Source organism: Colobus angolensis, unplaced genomic scaffold, assembly GCF_000951035.1.
Source record: "Colobus angolensis palliatus isolate OR3802 unplaced genomic scaffold, Cang.pa_1.0 Scaffold35, whole genome shotgun sequence".
Classification (NCBI taxonomy): domain Eukaryota; kingdom Metazoa; phylum Chordata; class Mammalia; order Primates; family Cercopithecidae; genus Colobus; species Colobus angolensis.
The window spans coordinates 9,799,562-9,815,473 of NW_012116821.1; the positions used below are offsets into that span (position 1 = coordinate 9,799,562).

The 15,912-nt window shown below is 41.7% G+C and overlaps 2 protein-coding genes and 1 pseudogene across 5 annotated transcripts in view; 1 reads left to right on the top strand and 2 right to left on the bottom strand.

The window, feature by feature from the left end:
* The window catches only part of QRSL1 (glutaminyl-tRNA synthase (glutamine-hydrolyzing)-like 1), a 38,238-nt gene extending 23,001 nt beyond the window's left edge, over positions 1-15,237 (bottom strand). The window contains exons 1-5 of one of the 3 annotated variants that reach the window (XM_011952856.1): positions 14,679-15,237; positions 14,430-14,431; positions 3,623-3,782; positions 3,207-3,305; positions 1,064-1,160 (exon numbers count right to left, since the gene is read on the bottom strand). In XM_011952856.1, the coding sequence (XP_011808246.1) occupies positions 1,064-1,160; positions 3,207-3,305; positions 3,623-3,782; positions 14,430-14,431; positions 14,679-15,237 (917 nt within the window). Of the gene's footprint in view, positions 1-1,063; positions 1,161-3,206; positions 3,306-3,622; positions 3,783-9,365; positions 9,393-14,429; positions 14,432-14,678 lie in introns of those variants that run through there. The other 2 variants (XM_011952858.1, XM_011952857.1) reach the window with 2 other exon arrangements.
* LOC105519487 lies at positions 1,227-1,697 on the bottom strand (annotated as a pseudogene).
* Positions 13,887-15,912, top strand: part of RTN4IP1 (reticulon 4 interacting protein 1) — a 56,915-nt gene continuing 54,889 nt past the window's right edge. The window contains exon 1 of one of the 2 annotated variants that reach the window (XM_011952855.1): positions 13,887-14,056. Coding sequence is in view for 1 of the 2 variants with exons in the window: in XM_011952854.1 (XP_011808244.1) it covers positions 15,353-15,626 (274 nt within the window). In the remaining variant the exon portion in view is untranslated. Of the gene's footprint in view, positions 14,057-14,560; positions 15,627-15,912 lie in introns of those variants that run through there. The other variant, XM_011952854.1, reaches the window with a different exon arrangement.

The following is a 15,912-nucleotide window of genomic DNA, read 5'->3' on the forward strand; positions in this document are numbered from 1 at the left end:
TTGAGACGGAGTGTCGCTCTGTCGCCCAGGCTGGAGTGCAGTGGCCGGATCTCAGCTCACTGCAAGCTCTGCCTCCCGGGTTTAGGCCATTCTCCTGCCTCAGCCTCCTGAGCAGCTGGGACTACATTAGCTGGGACTACAGGCGCCCGCCACCACGCCCGGGTAGTTTTTTGTATTTTTTTAGTAGAGACGGGGTTTCACCGTGTCAGCCAGGATGGTCTTGATCTCCTGACCTCGTGATCTGCCCAACTCGGCCTCCCAAAGTGCTGGGATTACAGGCTTGAGCCACTGCGCCCGGCCACTTTTGTGTTTTTAGTAGAGACGGGGTTTCTCCATTTTGGTCAGGTTGGCCTCCAACTCCCTACCTCATGTGATCTGCCTGCCTTGGCCTCCCAAAGTGCTGGGATTACAGGCGTGGGCCAGAAAGAATTCTTACAGCTCAATAATAAGATGACCCAATTTCAAAAAATGGGCAAACAATTTGAACAGCTATGTTCACTGATGAAGATACAGGGATGGCAAAATAAACACATGAAAAGATGTTTAACATTATTAGTCATCAGGGAAATACAAACTAAAAGTAAAATTAGAGATGACTATATATCTATTAAACAACTGAACATAATCTCACAGAGGGACTAAGAAACTAGCATTAGATCCTCAATCCTTTTAGGTAATTACATTTAGTGAAAATAAAGGCACAGGCCGGGCGCAGTGGCTCATGCCTGTAATCCGAGCCCTTTGGGAGGCTGAGACGGGTGGATCACGAGGTCAGGAGATCGAGACCACCTGGCTAACACAGTGAAACCCCGTCTCTACTAAAAATACAAAAAATTAGCCGGGCGTGGTGGCAGGCGCCTGTAGTCCCAGCTACTCGGGAGGCTGAGGCAGGAGAATGGCGTGAACCCAGGAGGCGGAGCTTGCAGTGAGCCAAGATCGCGCCACTGCACTCCAGCCTGGACGACAGAGCGAGACTCCATCCCCCCACACCCCCCCCCCCAAAAAAAATGAAAATAAAGGCACAGACACAAGAAACTCAAGAGAAGATTTCAATTTTACTTACCCCATAGCAAACTCATCTAAATTTGTTTTTCCCATTAGTAGAGCTCCCTGATCCAACAACTTCTGAACTACTGTAGCATTATAAGGTGGTATATAACCTGAAAAAAATTTAGTTACTATTATTGTTTTTTACAGTCCAGAAGTCTTTTATTTGTTTATACCTATTATGCCATGAATTCACAGGGAATAGGCTCCAGCAGCTCAGGAACCTTCCCATTGGTTCTCACACAGTGTGCTTCTCCGGGTGGAGCAGGCTGACGCTTCAGTTGAACCCAGGTACCTTTCTCTTTGGCTTCCTTCTTTTTCTCATCATTTTCCTTAATGCATTTCAGGAAGCTATCTCGGCTCTTACAGTATTTACTGTGCTCAATATGCACATTCATTCTCTTGGCAAGAATCTTGCCCCTGTTTGTTTACAACAATGCCGACAGCATGCTGGGGAACACTGTAGACTCTCCAGTTTCACCATGGTAACACTTGTGGGGCATTCCTTTTTGAACAGTACCCATTCCCTTGATGTCAACAACATCACCTTTCTTACAGGTTCGCATGTATGTGGCAAACAACTCCTTGTTTTCTAAAAGGCCTACAAAACACGTATTGGTGCCTCTCCTCTTTCCCTTTTTGTTCATCATTTTGGTGAATCACTGTATGATGGTGGTTCCTGCCAAAAGGCCAGTTATTTTTTTACAGGAAACAAAACAGTGAACATGCAAATCATATGAAAGAAACAAGAGTCGGCTGGGCCGGGTGGCTCATGCCTGTAATCCCAACACATTGGGAGGCCAACCTGGCCAATGTGGAGACACCCTGTCTCTACTAAAAATATAAAATTTAGCTGGGTGTGGTGGCGCATGCCTGTAATCTCAGCTACTCAGGAGGTGAGACAGGAGAATCACTTGAACCCAGGAGGCAGAAGTTGCAGTGAGCCAAGACTGCGCCACTGCACTCCATCCTGGGCGACAGAGCAAGACTCTGTCTTAAACAAACAAACAAACAAACAAACAAAAAAACAAAAAAAAAGAGTCTAAACTGCAATTAAGCAATTCATAATGATATGCCTTAATTATTCCTAATTTAAATAATCAGTTGTACTTTCTTCCAGTAATTTTTTTTCTACTGTTAAATGTATGTTTTCCAAAGATAGTCTGTGCATTCACTATTTTTATAATCTAAAAACAGACTTTAACAGTTCTACAAAATATTGCATGATAGTCAGAGATGTACCCAGTATTTTTGAAATAATAAATCTCTATTTTGCTCACTGTGCTTGACTTTTTCTTCTCAGATGATGTTATACCACACAGTAATTTTTATGTATTTCCAGTAGAAATAGATCTTTATTTTCAACTAAAATTTTCTCCGGCTATTGAAAAGCTGTAGCATATATTCCAAAATAATGAACAACAACAGTTTGCATATTAGAGGAAGGTGGGGCATATTCCTCATAGAATATTATTTTTAGCGTATACTACTCTGAATAACCTTTTTTCCATTTCTGTTTCTTCCTAGGATCCAAATATCTTGATAAACCTGCTTTCTTTTGACTGAACTCTAAAGAATAAATCTAAACATTGCCATACTGTGCTATAAGAGATAGAGGAATCAGAAAATAAAAAATAACTGGCCAGTAGATGTTAATGAATCCTCCCATCATCCACAAGAGAAGGGTATCAATGATAGCCAGTTCATGCTTATTCCCATGTTATCAATTAGCTGAAGGTAGAGGTTTTATAGTGTGTTTACAGTTATCAGTTTTTTTATTTCATTTTTTAGAGATGGGGTCTCACTATGTTGCCCAGGCTGGACTCAAACTCCTGAGCTCAAGTGATTCTCCCACCTCAGCCTCCCCAGTAGCTGGGACTACAGGCAAGCACCCGATTGGTAATTAGTTATTGAACTGAGTCTTCCTAAATATTAATAGAATCTTTGAAAACTTCTGAAATAGCATTCATTAAGCTGGCTACCTCTAAAGAAAAATTCTGCATTCTAAAAGAGCAAATAGTAAAAAAGGTGATATTATATTCTAAATATTTCCTTCAAAGATATAATTAGTCTGAGATTATCTTGGTACTTTATTATCCTTAAAGCGAAAAATACTGACTTTTACAAAATTATCAATGCTGTGATCAGTTAAACTTTACCTTTCAGCATATTTGATGCACATGTTGTCTCAATGCCGGATGTGCTAAAGTTGTCTTTTACTGCAACAGGAATTCCATCTAAATCCCCAAGTGACTGTCCTGCATTAAAAAGCCAAAAAAGTGATAAAGGAGATACTTTAAAATATAAAGATACATGAATACATGTTATTACAGTAACTACTAGTTTTTGGCAAAGATACTTCTTCAGAAATCAAATTTATGGCAGAAATTAATACAGTTGGACATTATAAAGCATCACATAGCCATTACCCTCATTTTTATTATCCTCATGGCAAGTTCTTTAAATAAGGCTATGTTTTATGTTTAAAGCTTCACTTGCCAAATGGAGACTACTACAACCAATTAAACTCCTTATCTGGAGATATAACAATTAAGTATAGTTAAAAGCAATTTACCATTCTTATATCTCTTTTCTGATTCTTCAGCTTGTTTTAAGGCCACCTCTTCCGACACAGTAATGTAGGCATTTAGAAACTTGGTCTTCTTGATAAGAGAGAGACATTTTTGACAGAGCTCTGTTGGTGTAATTTGGCCTTGTTTCAGTGCTGCAGAAACCTATAGTGTATACAATTCAGAAACCTTTTACTGAGTCTGCAGAAGTTTCAAATGTTATGTTGGTGGGGGTAAGGGGTGATGGAGTGGCTAAGTATAACATTTTAAAGTGAGGCTTAGGTTCAAAATCAAGAGAACCTATTACTTCTAACACTTAGTGTAGTGGATGAAGGGTGATGCACTGATCAGCTTGAGGAGAGATGGAGGACATGACATTCTTCTCCTTAGCTAACTTTTGGTTTTAAAATCAGGCTGTACAAACAACAGCAATAAGTCAGGTAAACCATCCTGTCCAGGGGGAGTTGAGGCACAGCATGGGTGAAGGATGGCTGAAGGCAGATTCTGTACAGAGGGTAGCTTAGCTGCAACACAGACAGTCCAGAGAGAAAAAAAGAGAAGTGAACTGGACAAGGCATTGCAGGATTTTTATGGCTCTCTAAATAAGATCTTTATACCTATTGTGGAGTTCAAGTAAGAGACACTATGAATTGAGAGAAATGCTTATAAAATACAGTTTCAAAGACAAACTAAAAACAAACTTTTCTGAAATTCTGTCTTTAGGGAAGACATTAGGAAGGCTGGGAAAGAAGGAGTTAAAAAAAAACTACACCAAAAGTGACTGAGAAGTAGTGAATACCAGTGTATATTGACAGGAAGTAGGGCCTGAGATGGAGTCATGGGTGTCTAATATTTCCTGTAGGAAGTAATAACATGTACTTACTAATCAGATAAAAGGGATGAATAACAAGAAGTAAAAGACGACACCAAAACTTTGGAGATTTTATGGAAAGATAATTGGATTAGATGGTAGCTGAGAGAAAAGGAGAATAGGGGAAGGAATAGTATTTACCAAGTATTTTCTAAGAGTCAGGCACTGTTGCTTTACATGCGTTATTACTTCATTTAACCCTTAAAACAACCACACTGGCTGGGTGCAGTGACTCACTCCTGTAATCCCAGCACGTTGGGAGGCTGAGGCTGGCGGATCATGAGGTCAGGAGATCAAGACCATCCTGGTCAACATGGTGAAACCCCGTCTCTACTAAAAGTATAAAAATTAGCCAGGTGTGGTGGTGCGTGCCTGTAGTCCTAGCTACTTGGGAGGCTGAGGCAGGAGAATCACTTGAACCTGGGAGGTGGAGGTTGCAGTGAGCTGAGATTGCGCCACTGTACTCCAGCCTGGTGACAGAACCAGATTCTGTCAAAAAACAAAACAAAACGAAACAAAATCACCTAAAAAGTTAGGTACTATTTATCTCATTTGACAGATGAAGAAACTGAAGCTCAGAGACCTGGAGTGATTTGTTCAAAGTCACACAAATAGTAAAGGACAGTATGACTTCATAATATACAGTCTTCTCCATTTCTATCTCTACTCTATTGGAAGCTTAGTTTGTCCTCCAAGCTGACAGTATTTTCACGTGTCCCATATATACCAAGAAACAGAAGTTTGCATTTGAGGGGAAAATCTCCAAATGATCTGCTCTCAGCTACTGAGTAAATCATCAAAGCAATGGCAATCTTGGGGCTGAGGGTTTTAAATGCAACAAGCAGTGGGAAGAGGTCATCAAGAGGATCCCTAATGCTCACCGACAAGAGGAAAAGGACTTCCACGGGGAGGCTGATGGACTGCTGCAGGGATAGGGAGGGCAGCGAGGTCTGACTTAAGTAAGTGACTTTTATAAGTAACAAGAAGAGAGAGTTTGTTGAATGATTTGTATGAAAGGTAAACCCTTGGCCAGGTGCGGTGGCTCACGCCTGTAATCCCAGCATTTTGGGAGGCCGAGGCAGACAGATCACCTAAGGCTGGGAGTTGGAGACCAGACTGACCAACATGGAGAAACCCCGTCTCTACTATAAAATTAGCCAGGTGTGGTGGCGCATGCCTGTAATCCCAGCTACTCGGGAGACCGAGGCAGGAGAATCGCTTGAACTTAGGAGGCGGAGGTTGCAGCAAGCCAAGATCGTGCCATTGCACTCCAACCTGGGCAACAAGAGCGAAACTTTGTCTCAAAAAAAAAAAAGAAAGAAAGAAAAGAAAAGAAATGTAAACCCTCTAGAAGAAAGAAGGTAGAAGGAATAAAAGAGAGCAGTGTGTTTTAATATCATGTATATGGAATGGGAAGAACAAAGATGCTAGCAGGCTGAGTGGAAGAGAATTAGAACTAGCAAAAACCCAGAGCTAGAGAGACAAACATACGTAGGCAGGTCCATCCCATGGCTAAGTTGTAATAATGAGGAAAACTGCATCTGCCACTTTCTCTCCTTCCTTGGCTCCTCTCAAGTCCCCTAATGTCTACTATCCTCAAGCTGCTTCCAGACTGGTCTGAGGATAAAAGCTAAGGTGTTACAATTGTGATTGAACGGCAAGAAATAAGATTGTCTAGGAGTATTCACTGGAAATGGTGCCGATTTTCATTGAGACTATTTTTAGGAACTCTAGATTTGAGAAAAACAAAATCAATAAGGGAATTGGAAAAGAGAAGTGAAAACGAAGATGCTAATCAGCTAAATGGACTGAGCATAAGAAGCAGGAAATATAAATCACATATACAGTTCCCTGGGACGAAACTGCAGGTGTCACATCTGAATATAAAACGGAGTTAACTTTCAAGTTTTTGTTAAAACAAAAAAAATTCTCTCTCTGGCACATCTTTTCTCTAATGGAAACTAGGCCTTCCCTGGCAGCCAATGCTTCTCCTGTTTAGTGTCTACCTACCACATAACACAGAGTCCAGACTGGGAGACGGGACAGATGATCTCCTTGTTCCTCAATGCTTCTCTTCTCTCAAACATCCTGCTCACCCGAAGCACATGCCTTGGGAGATGACACCACACTCCCTGGTGTGCTGACCTATAGCCTCCCTGGTATTACTTTTCATTCATTGACAATTTTGTTACCTAGCGCACTGTCATCTTCGTTACTATTGCTCCTATCCTCTCCCTTGTTCACGTCAAATTTCAAGTCCATGTACACTAACACCTGATTTTTCAGTTCTTTGACCTCACTTTGCACAAACTTTTCCTTCAGCTCACCCCAGTTGCCAACTCTCCTGGTTACTGCCCAGACTACACACAACATTGCTAACATCCGTATGATCTCCAAAATGTCAATTCCAGCCATCCCATTTCTCCAGCCCTCAGCTCACTTACTTTACTATCCACACAGCCAGCAAGAAAAAGGGACCTTAGTTCCACAACCATAGGAAATGAACTCTGCCAAAACCAATGAGGTCGAGAGGGCTGGAGTTCAGATGGAACTCTAGCCCTAGCAATACCTTGCAGTACAACTACAGCACGTGGATTTCAGCCTTGTGAGACCCTGAGTAGAGAACCCAGTTACTCCATGCCCAGACTTCTGACCCAGAAAACTGTGAGATCCTGAGATTATGTTACTTTAAGCCACAAAGTTTATGGTAATTTTTTATGCAGCCATAGACAATTAATATACCTCCTTAGAAAAATTTCAAAACCTTGTTCAGGAACCACTCTTCTTAGAAAGTAAGGGAAGGAAAAATGCAAATACGTATAATTTAGTAATTTTGTCCCTGTAACAAAATTAATGTTAATAATAGGTAGTACTTAGTTCTAGGCATTGTCCTCGGTGCTTAATATATCATTTAATCTTTACATCCACACTGAGAAGCTATTATTATCTCCATTTACAGATTTAAAAAAACTGAAGTTCCTACCTGAGGTCGCATAACTAAAAAGCAGCAGAGCTGGCTGGGTGCGGTGGCTCACGCCTGTAATCCCAGCACTTTGGGAGGCCAAGGCGGGCTAATCACAAGGTCAAGAGATCAAGACCATCCTGGCCAACATGGTGAAACCCCGTCTCTACTAAAAATACAAAAATTAGGCCGGGCGCGCTGGCTCAAGCCTGTAATCCTAGCACTTTGGGAGGCTGAGACGGGCGGATCACAAGGTCAGGAGATCGAGACCACCCTGGCTAATACGGTGAAACCCCGTCTCTACTAAAGAATACAAAAAAACTAGCCGGGCGACGAGGTGGGCGCCTGTAGTCCCAGCTACTTGGGAGGCGGAGGCAGGAGAATGGCGTAAACCTGGGAGGCGGAGCTTGCAGTGAGCTGAGATCCAGCCACTGCACTCCAGCTTGGGCGACAGAGCCAGACTCCGTCTCAAAAAAAAAAAAAAAAAAATACAAAAATTAGCTGGGCGTGGTGGCGGGCATCTGTAGTTCCAGCTACTTAGGAGGCTGAGGCAGGAGAATCGCTTGAACCCTGGAGGCAGAGGTTGCAGTGAGAAGAGATTGTGCCACTGTACTCCAACCTGGCGACAGAGTGAGACTCTGTCTAAAAAAAACAAAAAAAAGGTAGCAGAGCTGGGGTTCAACTGAGGACTGATCTTGTTGCCAACATTCATGTGCTGAACTACATACTATACTACAGGGTGAGTATCCCTTATCCAAAATACTTGGCACAAGAAGTGTTTAGATTTCGGATATTTTCAGACTTTGGAGTCCTCTATCTGTACTATATACTTTCCAGTTGAGCATCCCTAACCCAAAAATCTCAAGTCTAAAATGCTCCAGTGAGCATTTCCTTTGAACACGCCCTTTGAAAATCATGTTGGTGCTCAAAAAGTTTTGGATTTTGGAGCATTTCAGATTTTCAGATTAGGGATGTTCAACCTGTGTAATTATTCTCTATGCAAGACATTTTGACATTTGTTTCTCTGTAACGAAGTGGAGACATTTTAATTAACTGAACAGACAGCATTAGAGGTTTACTTAGGAAAAGAATGGCCTTTTTTTTTTTTTTAAACGGAGTCTTGCTCTGTCGTCCAGGCTGGAATGCAGTGGTGCGATCTCGGCTCACTGCAACCTCCGCCTCCCCGGTTCAAGCGATTCTCCTGCCTCAGCCTCCTGAGTAGCTGGGATTACAGGTGCGCGCCCTTGAACTCCTGACCTCGTGATCTGCCTGCCTCAGCCTTCTGAAGTGCTGGGATTACAGGCGTGAGCCACTGTGCCCGGCCAGAAAAGAACGGTCTTTAAAAAAAAAATTGCCTTGATAAATGCTGAAGGCACAGGAGAGCTCTTGAAGGCTGAGTGTAGCAGTGACAGGCACTCATCCTCTCTTTAACATAGTCCATTCAGGCTTTTGCCTTCTTGCTTCTGGAAATTGCATGTCAAGATCACCAGCAAGCTCCACATTCCTAAACCCACTGGTCAGCACCAGCCCTCATTTTATAGTACTCTTTAGTAGCATTCAACACAAGTGACCACTCCCTCCTTGAAACACTTCTTCTCTTTGTTCAGGACACCATGCCATCCTGGCTTTTCCTCCTGTCTCACTGGGCATTCTTTCAAGTCTCTTTTGCTGGCTTTACTTCCTATTGTTGACCTCCAAAATGTTGGAATTTTAGGTCTTCTTCTATTTTTACACTCAACTTCCCAGGTAATCTCATCTGGCCCTATAGGTTTAATTACCTTCTATACTCTGGCCAATGTGTATCTCTCACCTAGCCTCTTTGCTGAGCTCTGAACTCTTGTATCTAGCTGCTTAAGTGATATCTTCACTTGGATATCTAGGAGGCATCTAAAAATTAACACATCCAAGACAAAACTTTTGATAAACTTCCCCTTCCAAACATGTTCCCTTTAGAGGTTTTCCCATTTTGATGTTACATTTCCCCAACTGCCCTGGCCCAAAACCAAGTAAAACCTTGATTCTTCTCTTTCCCTCAAACCCCATATCCAAAACATCTGCAAACCCTAACTTTAAAAACAATATTCACTCCCACTATCTCTTGCCAATGCAACAAGCTTCTAAAATGCTTTCTTGCTTGTTTTTTTTTTTTTTTTTTGAGACAGGGCCTTGCTCTGTTGCCAAGCCTGGCATGCACTGATGTGATCTCGCCTCATTGCAGCCTCAACTTCCCAGGCTCAAGTGATCCTCCCACCTCAGCCTCCTGAGCAGCTGGGACTAAAGGCATGCGCCACTATGTCCAGCTAATTTTTGTGTTTTTTGTAAAGACAGGGTTTCGCCACATTGCCCAGGCTGGTCTTGAACTCCTGATGCCTCAGCTTCTGAAAGTGCTGGGTTTAAAGGCATGAGCCATTGCACCTGGTCAGTCTTTGTACTTTATTACTTGCTTTTCTATAGATCATGGTCCCTTAAGAGTCATCTGAAGGAGCTTTTAAAATTTTAACTCAGATCATGTCCACAGATTCAAAACTTTCCAGAAGATTCCCATTACACTTTGAATAAAATCCATACTCCCTACTGTGGCCTCAAAGGTTCTCTGCAATTTGGCTCCTACCTGTCTCCCTAACCTCTTCTCTCATTGCTGTCTTCATTCACTTCTCTCCAGGCATGCTGGCCCTCTTGCTATTCCTCGAACATGTTAAGCTTGCTCTTGTTTTAGGGTCTTTGTACTTACTGTTCCATCTGCCTGGCACGCTATTCTCTCAGATCTGCCCAGTGTTCCCCCTTCATATCCTTCTGGTCTCTATTAAGTATTATTCACTCAGTCAGAGAAATCTTCCCTGGCCACTCTAGCTAAAATGTCCAGCTCCCCCAACTAGTTATCATACTATGATCTACTTAATTTTTCTCCATAGTACTTATACTACCTGAAATTATATCCTTTACTTTTTTTTTTTTTTTTTAAAGTGTTTAATGGCTGCATTTCCACAAAAAAATGTTAGGTTTCAGGAAGCAGGAGCTTCTGTCCGTCTTTAATGCTACCCCCCAGTGGCTGGAACACAGAGGTACTCACTAAATGTTAGTTGAATGAGTAACAGTTGTTTAAAATTTAGAATTGATTTCCCTATAGAACAATGATTAGTTTTTCTAAAGTTGAAGCTCCAAGAAGCCAAATAAATATATCCTTCTTTAAACTTTAGGATTAATAATATTAGCCTGGTGCCTCGCTCCTAGAAACACTGGGATCATGCCACAAAAGACAAAGGCAAAAGTGAGATTCCTCCCCCTTTCTGAATGTACCTGGGTAAAATTTACAAATAGGAATTTTACCTACTTGGCATTTTACCTCTTTTTTGTGCCTAATCCCAGGACTCCTGTTACCATAAGCCTCCACTCACATCCCCCAAATTGCCTCCATCATTTCCAGCCCTTCTCCCTAATTCTCAGCAAATTTTCCCCTCTTCAACTGATTATCTCAATTAAGGTATTATGAAGAAATTTGAACTGTTATAATTTACAACAATGGGTGAACAAATCATTCAACCTTCCCAGGCATCTGTACATATTTAAAATATAATTAAATTGAAAGATAATTTGTATGAATTAATTAATCTCTAATTGGTAGAATTTAGGGCATCAGTACAGTGATGTGGAAAAAATACAAAGTAGACAGAAGGTAGTTTTAGAGCTGGGGAAATAACCACCAAATGTTTTGCATGCTAGGCATTAACAGGTGTTTGTTAAAGGAGTGATTAAGTAAAAGTAATCATGCCAAGGCAACCTCTGGGTCTTCCCCTGGGTCAGCTCTCCTGAATAGTTCTTTCTCCCCCATGACGCAAAAGTTGTTTTTCACTATGGCTCACTCAATGACACCAGAGAGAAGTAGCACTAAAAAAGGTAGCACTTAAGGAGCTATGACAGTTGTCAAAATCAAAATAGAGTCACTTGTGTTAAAATCCTGACAAATGGAGTCAAGAAAGGTCAAGAAGAGAGGGTTCTCATGCACGAATGCCTGATAAGAACTATCACACTCCAGCTGACAAGGGATTGATAACCGAAGTATATAAGGAGTTCAAAAAACTCAACAGGAAAAAAATCCAATAATCAAATTAAAAATGGGCAAAAGATCCGAATAGACACTTCTCAAAAGAAAGACATATAAATGGCAAACTGGTATATGAAAACGTGCTCAACATCACTGATCATCAGAGAACTGCAAATCAAAACTACAATGAGTTATCATCTCACTCCGCTTAAAATGGCTTCTTCCAAAAGACAGGCAATAATGAATGCTGGTGAAGATGGAGAAAAGTTGGTTGAAATGTAAATTACTACAGCCACTATGGAGAACAGTATGGAGGTTCCTCAAAAACCTAAAAATAGAACTACTGGTTGGGCAAAGTGGCTCACACTTGTAATCCTAGCACTTTGGGAGGCTGAGGGAGGAGGATTGCTTGAGGCCAATAATTCAAGACCAACCTGGCCAACACAGTGAGACCCTGTCTCTAAAAAAAAAACTAAAAATAAATAAATAAAAATAGCACAACCATATGATCCAGCAATCTCACTGCTAGGTATATACGCACCTAAAAGAAAGAAAATCAACAAAGCAAAGACATATCTGCTCTCTCATGTTTATTGCAGCACTATTCACAATAGCCAAGATTTGAAAGCAACCTAAGTATCTACCAACAGATGAATGGATAGAGAGAATGTCCTACATGTATACAATGGAGTACTATTCAGCCATAAAAAGAATGAGAGCCTGTCATTTGCAACAACATGGATGGAACTGGAGGGCATTATGTTAAGTGAAATAAGCCAGGCACAGAAAGACAAACTTCCCATGTTCTCACCTATTTGTGGGAGTTAAAAATTAAAACAATTGGGCCGGGCGCGGTGGCTCAAGCCTGTAATCCCAGCACTTTGGGAGGCCGAGACGGGCGGATCACGAGGTCAGGAGATCGAGACCATCCTGGCTAACACTGTGAAACCCCGTCTCTACTAAAAAATACAAAAAACTAGCCGGGCGACGTGGCGGGCGCCTGTAGTTCCAGCTACTCGGGAGGCTGAGGCAGGAGAATGGCCTGAACCCGGGAGGCAGAGCTTGCAGTGAGCTGAGATCCGGCCACTGCACTCCAGCCCGGGCGACAGAGTGAGACTCCGTCTCAAAATAAAAATAAAAATAAAATAAAATTAAATTAAATTAAAACAATTGATCTCATGGAGGTAGAGCAGAATGATGGTTACCAGAAGCTAGAAAGGGTAGTAGTAGGGGTGGGAAGTGGGGATGGGTAATGGGTACAAAAATATAGTTAGAATGAATAAGACACAGTATTTGATAGCACAGTGGGTGATTACAGTCAACAATAATTTATTGTACATTTAAAAATAACTAAAAGAGTATAACTGGAATGTTTGTAACACAAAGAAATGATAAATGCTTGAGGTGCTGGACACACCATTTACTCTGATATGATTACTATGCATTGTATGCCTGTATCAAAATATCTCATGTGCCCCATAAATACGTACAACTACTATGTACCCATTAAAATTTTTTAAAAAACAACAATCATAAGACTGCAAAAAACACAACCTTGCACAAAGGCCATTGCAACCTTCCACACACACAAGTACTTCTGCAAGGATGTCTGTCCAGCAACTGGCCATCCAATCTTGGACTGATGCCACCTTTGTGACTGATCCTTGTGGCCAAGGATAACTGATTCAAAATAATTTATGTAATCTTTTTCATTCTGTCTTTAAAAACATCCTTTGCCCCAACCTCCTTGAGTAGGCACATAGTTTACTATATCACACATATTCTCATTGCATTGCTACCCCAAAATAAATATTTTCTTTAGAGTCTCTGTTACTTAGATTGCCAGTGGAAAAGGCAGAAAAAGGAAATACCATATTTTTATAGGTTGTATTTAATTTTAAAACAAGTTTTGGGTGTTGTCCATTTATTAATTATTTTTTAAAGAACAAATTTGATTCGATGCAATTTAAAATGGTAAAATAATAATTATTTTGGGGAGGAATTATTTATTATTTAAAGCCTGTGGACTTAAAGTTCTCATTATATATTACAGCTATCTATAATTATAATTCCAGGCTGCCAGCTGGGAAACAAACAAACAAACAAACAAAACGACAACTTCTAGGATGGAATAAAAAGGAAGATGGAAGGCAGTTTAGGTCCTCAGCGCCTTCTTCTTACCAGAAATCACCTGAAGCCCCCATTAAACCATACTCCTGAACCTACCACACAGATCTAATTAATTCTAGAGTAGGACATAGCTTTAGTTTTAACAGGTGCTTCACGTGACTCTGATAGCAACTGGCCTGTAGGCAGTTCTAAGGTTGAGTGATGTGAACCAGGAAGTAAAAAGACCTGAATTAAAGCTTAACAGCAGACAGAACGTGAGAGGGCAGATTCCAGCCATATCTGCAAGACAGAACGAACGGGGCTTAGTGATTTACTGTATATGAAAGATGAGGAAGAATCTAAAGGCAAATGAGATAATATTTGTGCCATTAAAAATAGACTATTAAGAATTCAGAAATACCAGAGCTTTTGTTTTTTAAGACGGGGGTTGAGAGGTAAGTCCTGTTACAATGATTACTTCACTGATTAAAGTGAATTTGAGGGTGCTTATGTGACATTTAGAAGAACTGCCCACAAGGCGTTCACAAATACAGCCTAGAGTTCAAACATGACGTCCAGGAAATGGAGACACGGGTTAGGGAATCCCTGGTATCTTAGTGGTTAGTAAATCCTAGACAACGAATTCTTTGAAAAAACCCAAACATTACTCGTTTGAATTTTGCAAACTACAGTTTCGCCAGGCTTCTTAGCGACAACTGCAGCTAAGTGTCGGGGACAGGAGAGAGACTGAAGTGGCTCCGCAAGCCCCCTTTATCTGGCAAAGCCCACTCCGAGACCAGCCGGTGCCCGACCTACACCAGAACAAACGTCTAATGGTGAGAAGCCGATTCACCACCCCACAGATCCGCGGTGCAGAGATTTCCCAGCTAAGGTCCTAACTCCTGAATGGGTACGGCGAGTACATCCTAAGGACCGAAAGGTACCTATCCCCTACTCATTTCAAGAGAAGGCAGCGAGGTGGGCCAAGATGCGTTGTAAGGCCCAGGGACTGTTTGTCAACGAAGTCCGCTGAACTTTCCGCCCTCCCGGGGGCCTCAGCGGGCCAATTCCACTCACTTCTCGGAGGGTCCGGCCCAGCATGGTCCTCGTGCCCTGCCTGCCACCATAGGAGCCAGGCAAGGAGGAAAAAGAGGTCACTGGTTGCTAGTGATAGTACATGGACGCAGCCATCTTTAATTGTCATTGAGCCCTTCAACATCGAGTACTTGGATTGGTTTAATTGCACCTGAGGAAATGATCTTTGCAGGCGATTGGTCGGCGCCGCAAAGCCACCCCGGCGGCTGAAGAGAGCGGGCAGGCAAGGAGATTCCGGGCCAGGGTCGCGGCGGTAGTCGGCAAGCGTTTGATTCTCTGGCGTTGGATCGCGAGCGGTGTCTGCTTGTCCCGCCGAGGGCTCCCAGGACAGGGCAGGGATCCAGGGGGTTTGCGCACCTGCTTTTTTATTCCCCTCTTTTTTTTGGAAGGGGAGGAGGGTGAAAGGAAGGGAGGAGAATGGACAGAATACTGACTGGAACGTTAATTGGAGCATTTCATATGCGAAGAGCAGAATAAAAGTTCCATATTCTTTCAGTTTCTCCATTAGATTAGCTTCATTTTCGAATGCTCCGTTTTGCATGCTTAATTTTGAAACTAGCCCGTGGTTTGGCAGAATTTGACCTAATTCAGGGGTGAGAGTTTGATCCAGTCCAAGTGTATTTGAATTTGAGCACGCAGTTCAACCAGTGTTTACAATGGAATTTCTGAAGACTTATGTACTTAGAAGAAATGCATGCACTGCTATTTGCTTCTGGAGAAGCAAAGTTGTCCAAAAGCCTTCAGTTAGAAGGATTAGTACTACCTCTCGAAGGAGCACTGTCATGCCTGCTTGGGTGATAGATAAATATGGGAAGAATGAAGTGCTTCGATTCACTCAGAACATGATGATACCTATCATACACTATCCAAATGAAGTCATTGTCAAAGTTCACGCTGCCAGTGTAAATCCTATAGACGTTAATATGAGAAGTAAGTTTTCAAAAGACATTGTTGCCTTTTTTAAAAAAATCACTATTTCATAAGGTATGCAGTTTAAAAAAATAATTTGACTACGCTTCTTTGGTCAACTCAAATGAATCATTTAGGTTTTTAACAATACCTCTGCAAATATTATTTCCAAAATTTTTGAAATTGCAATGGCCAGGGTATCTTTCTGGCCATTTGTTTTGACAAAATATAAGCTTGATTGTTTTCATGCGTCCTTAAATATGTAAGTTCAGACTTGAGAACTGTGTCTGTAGCTAACTTTTCTTTT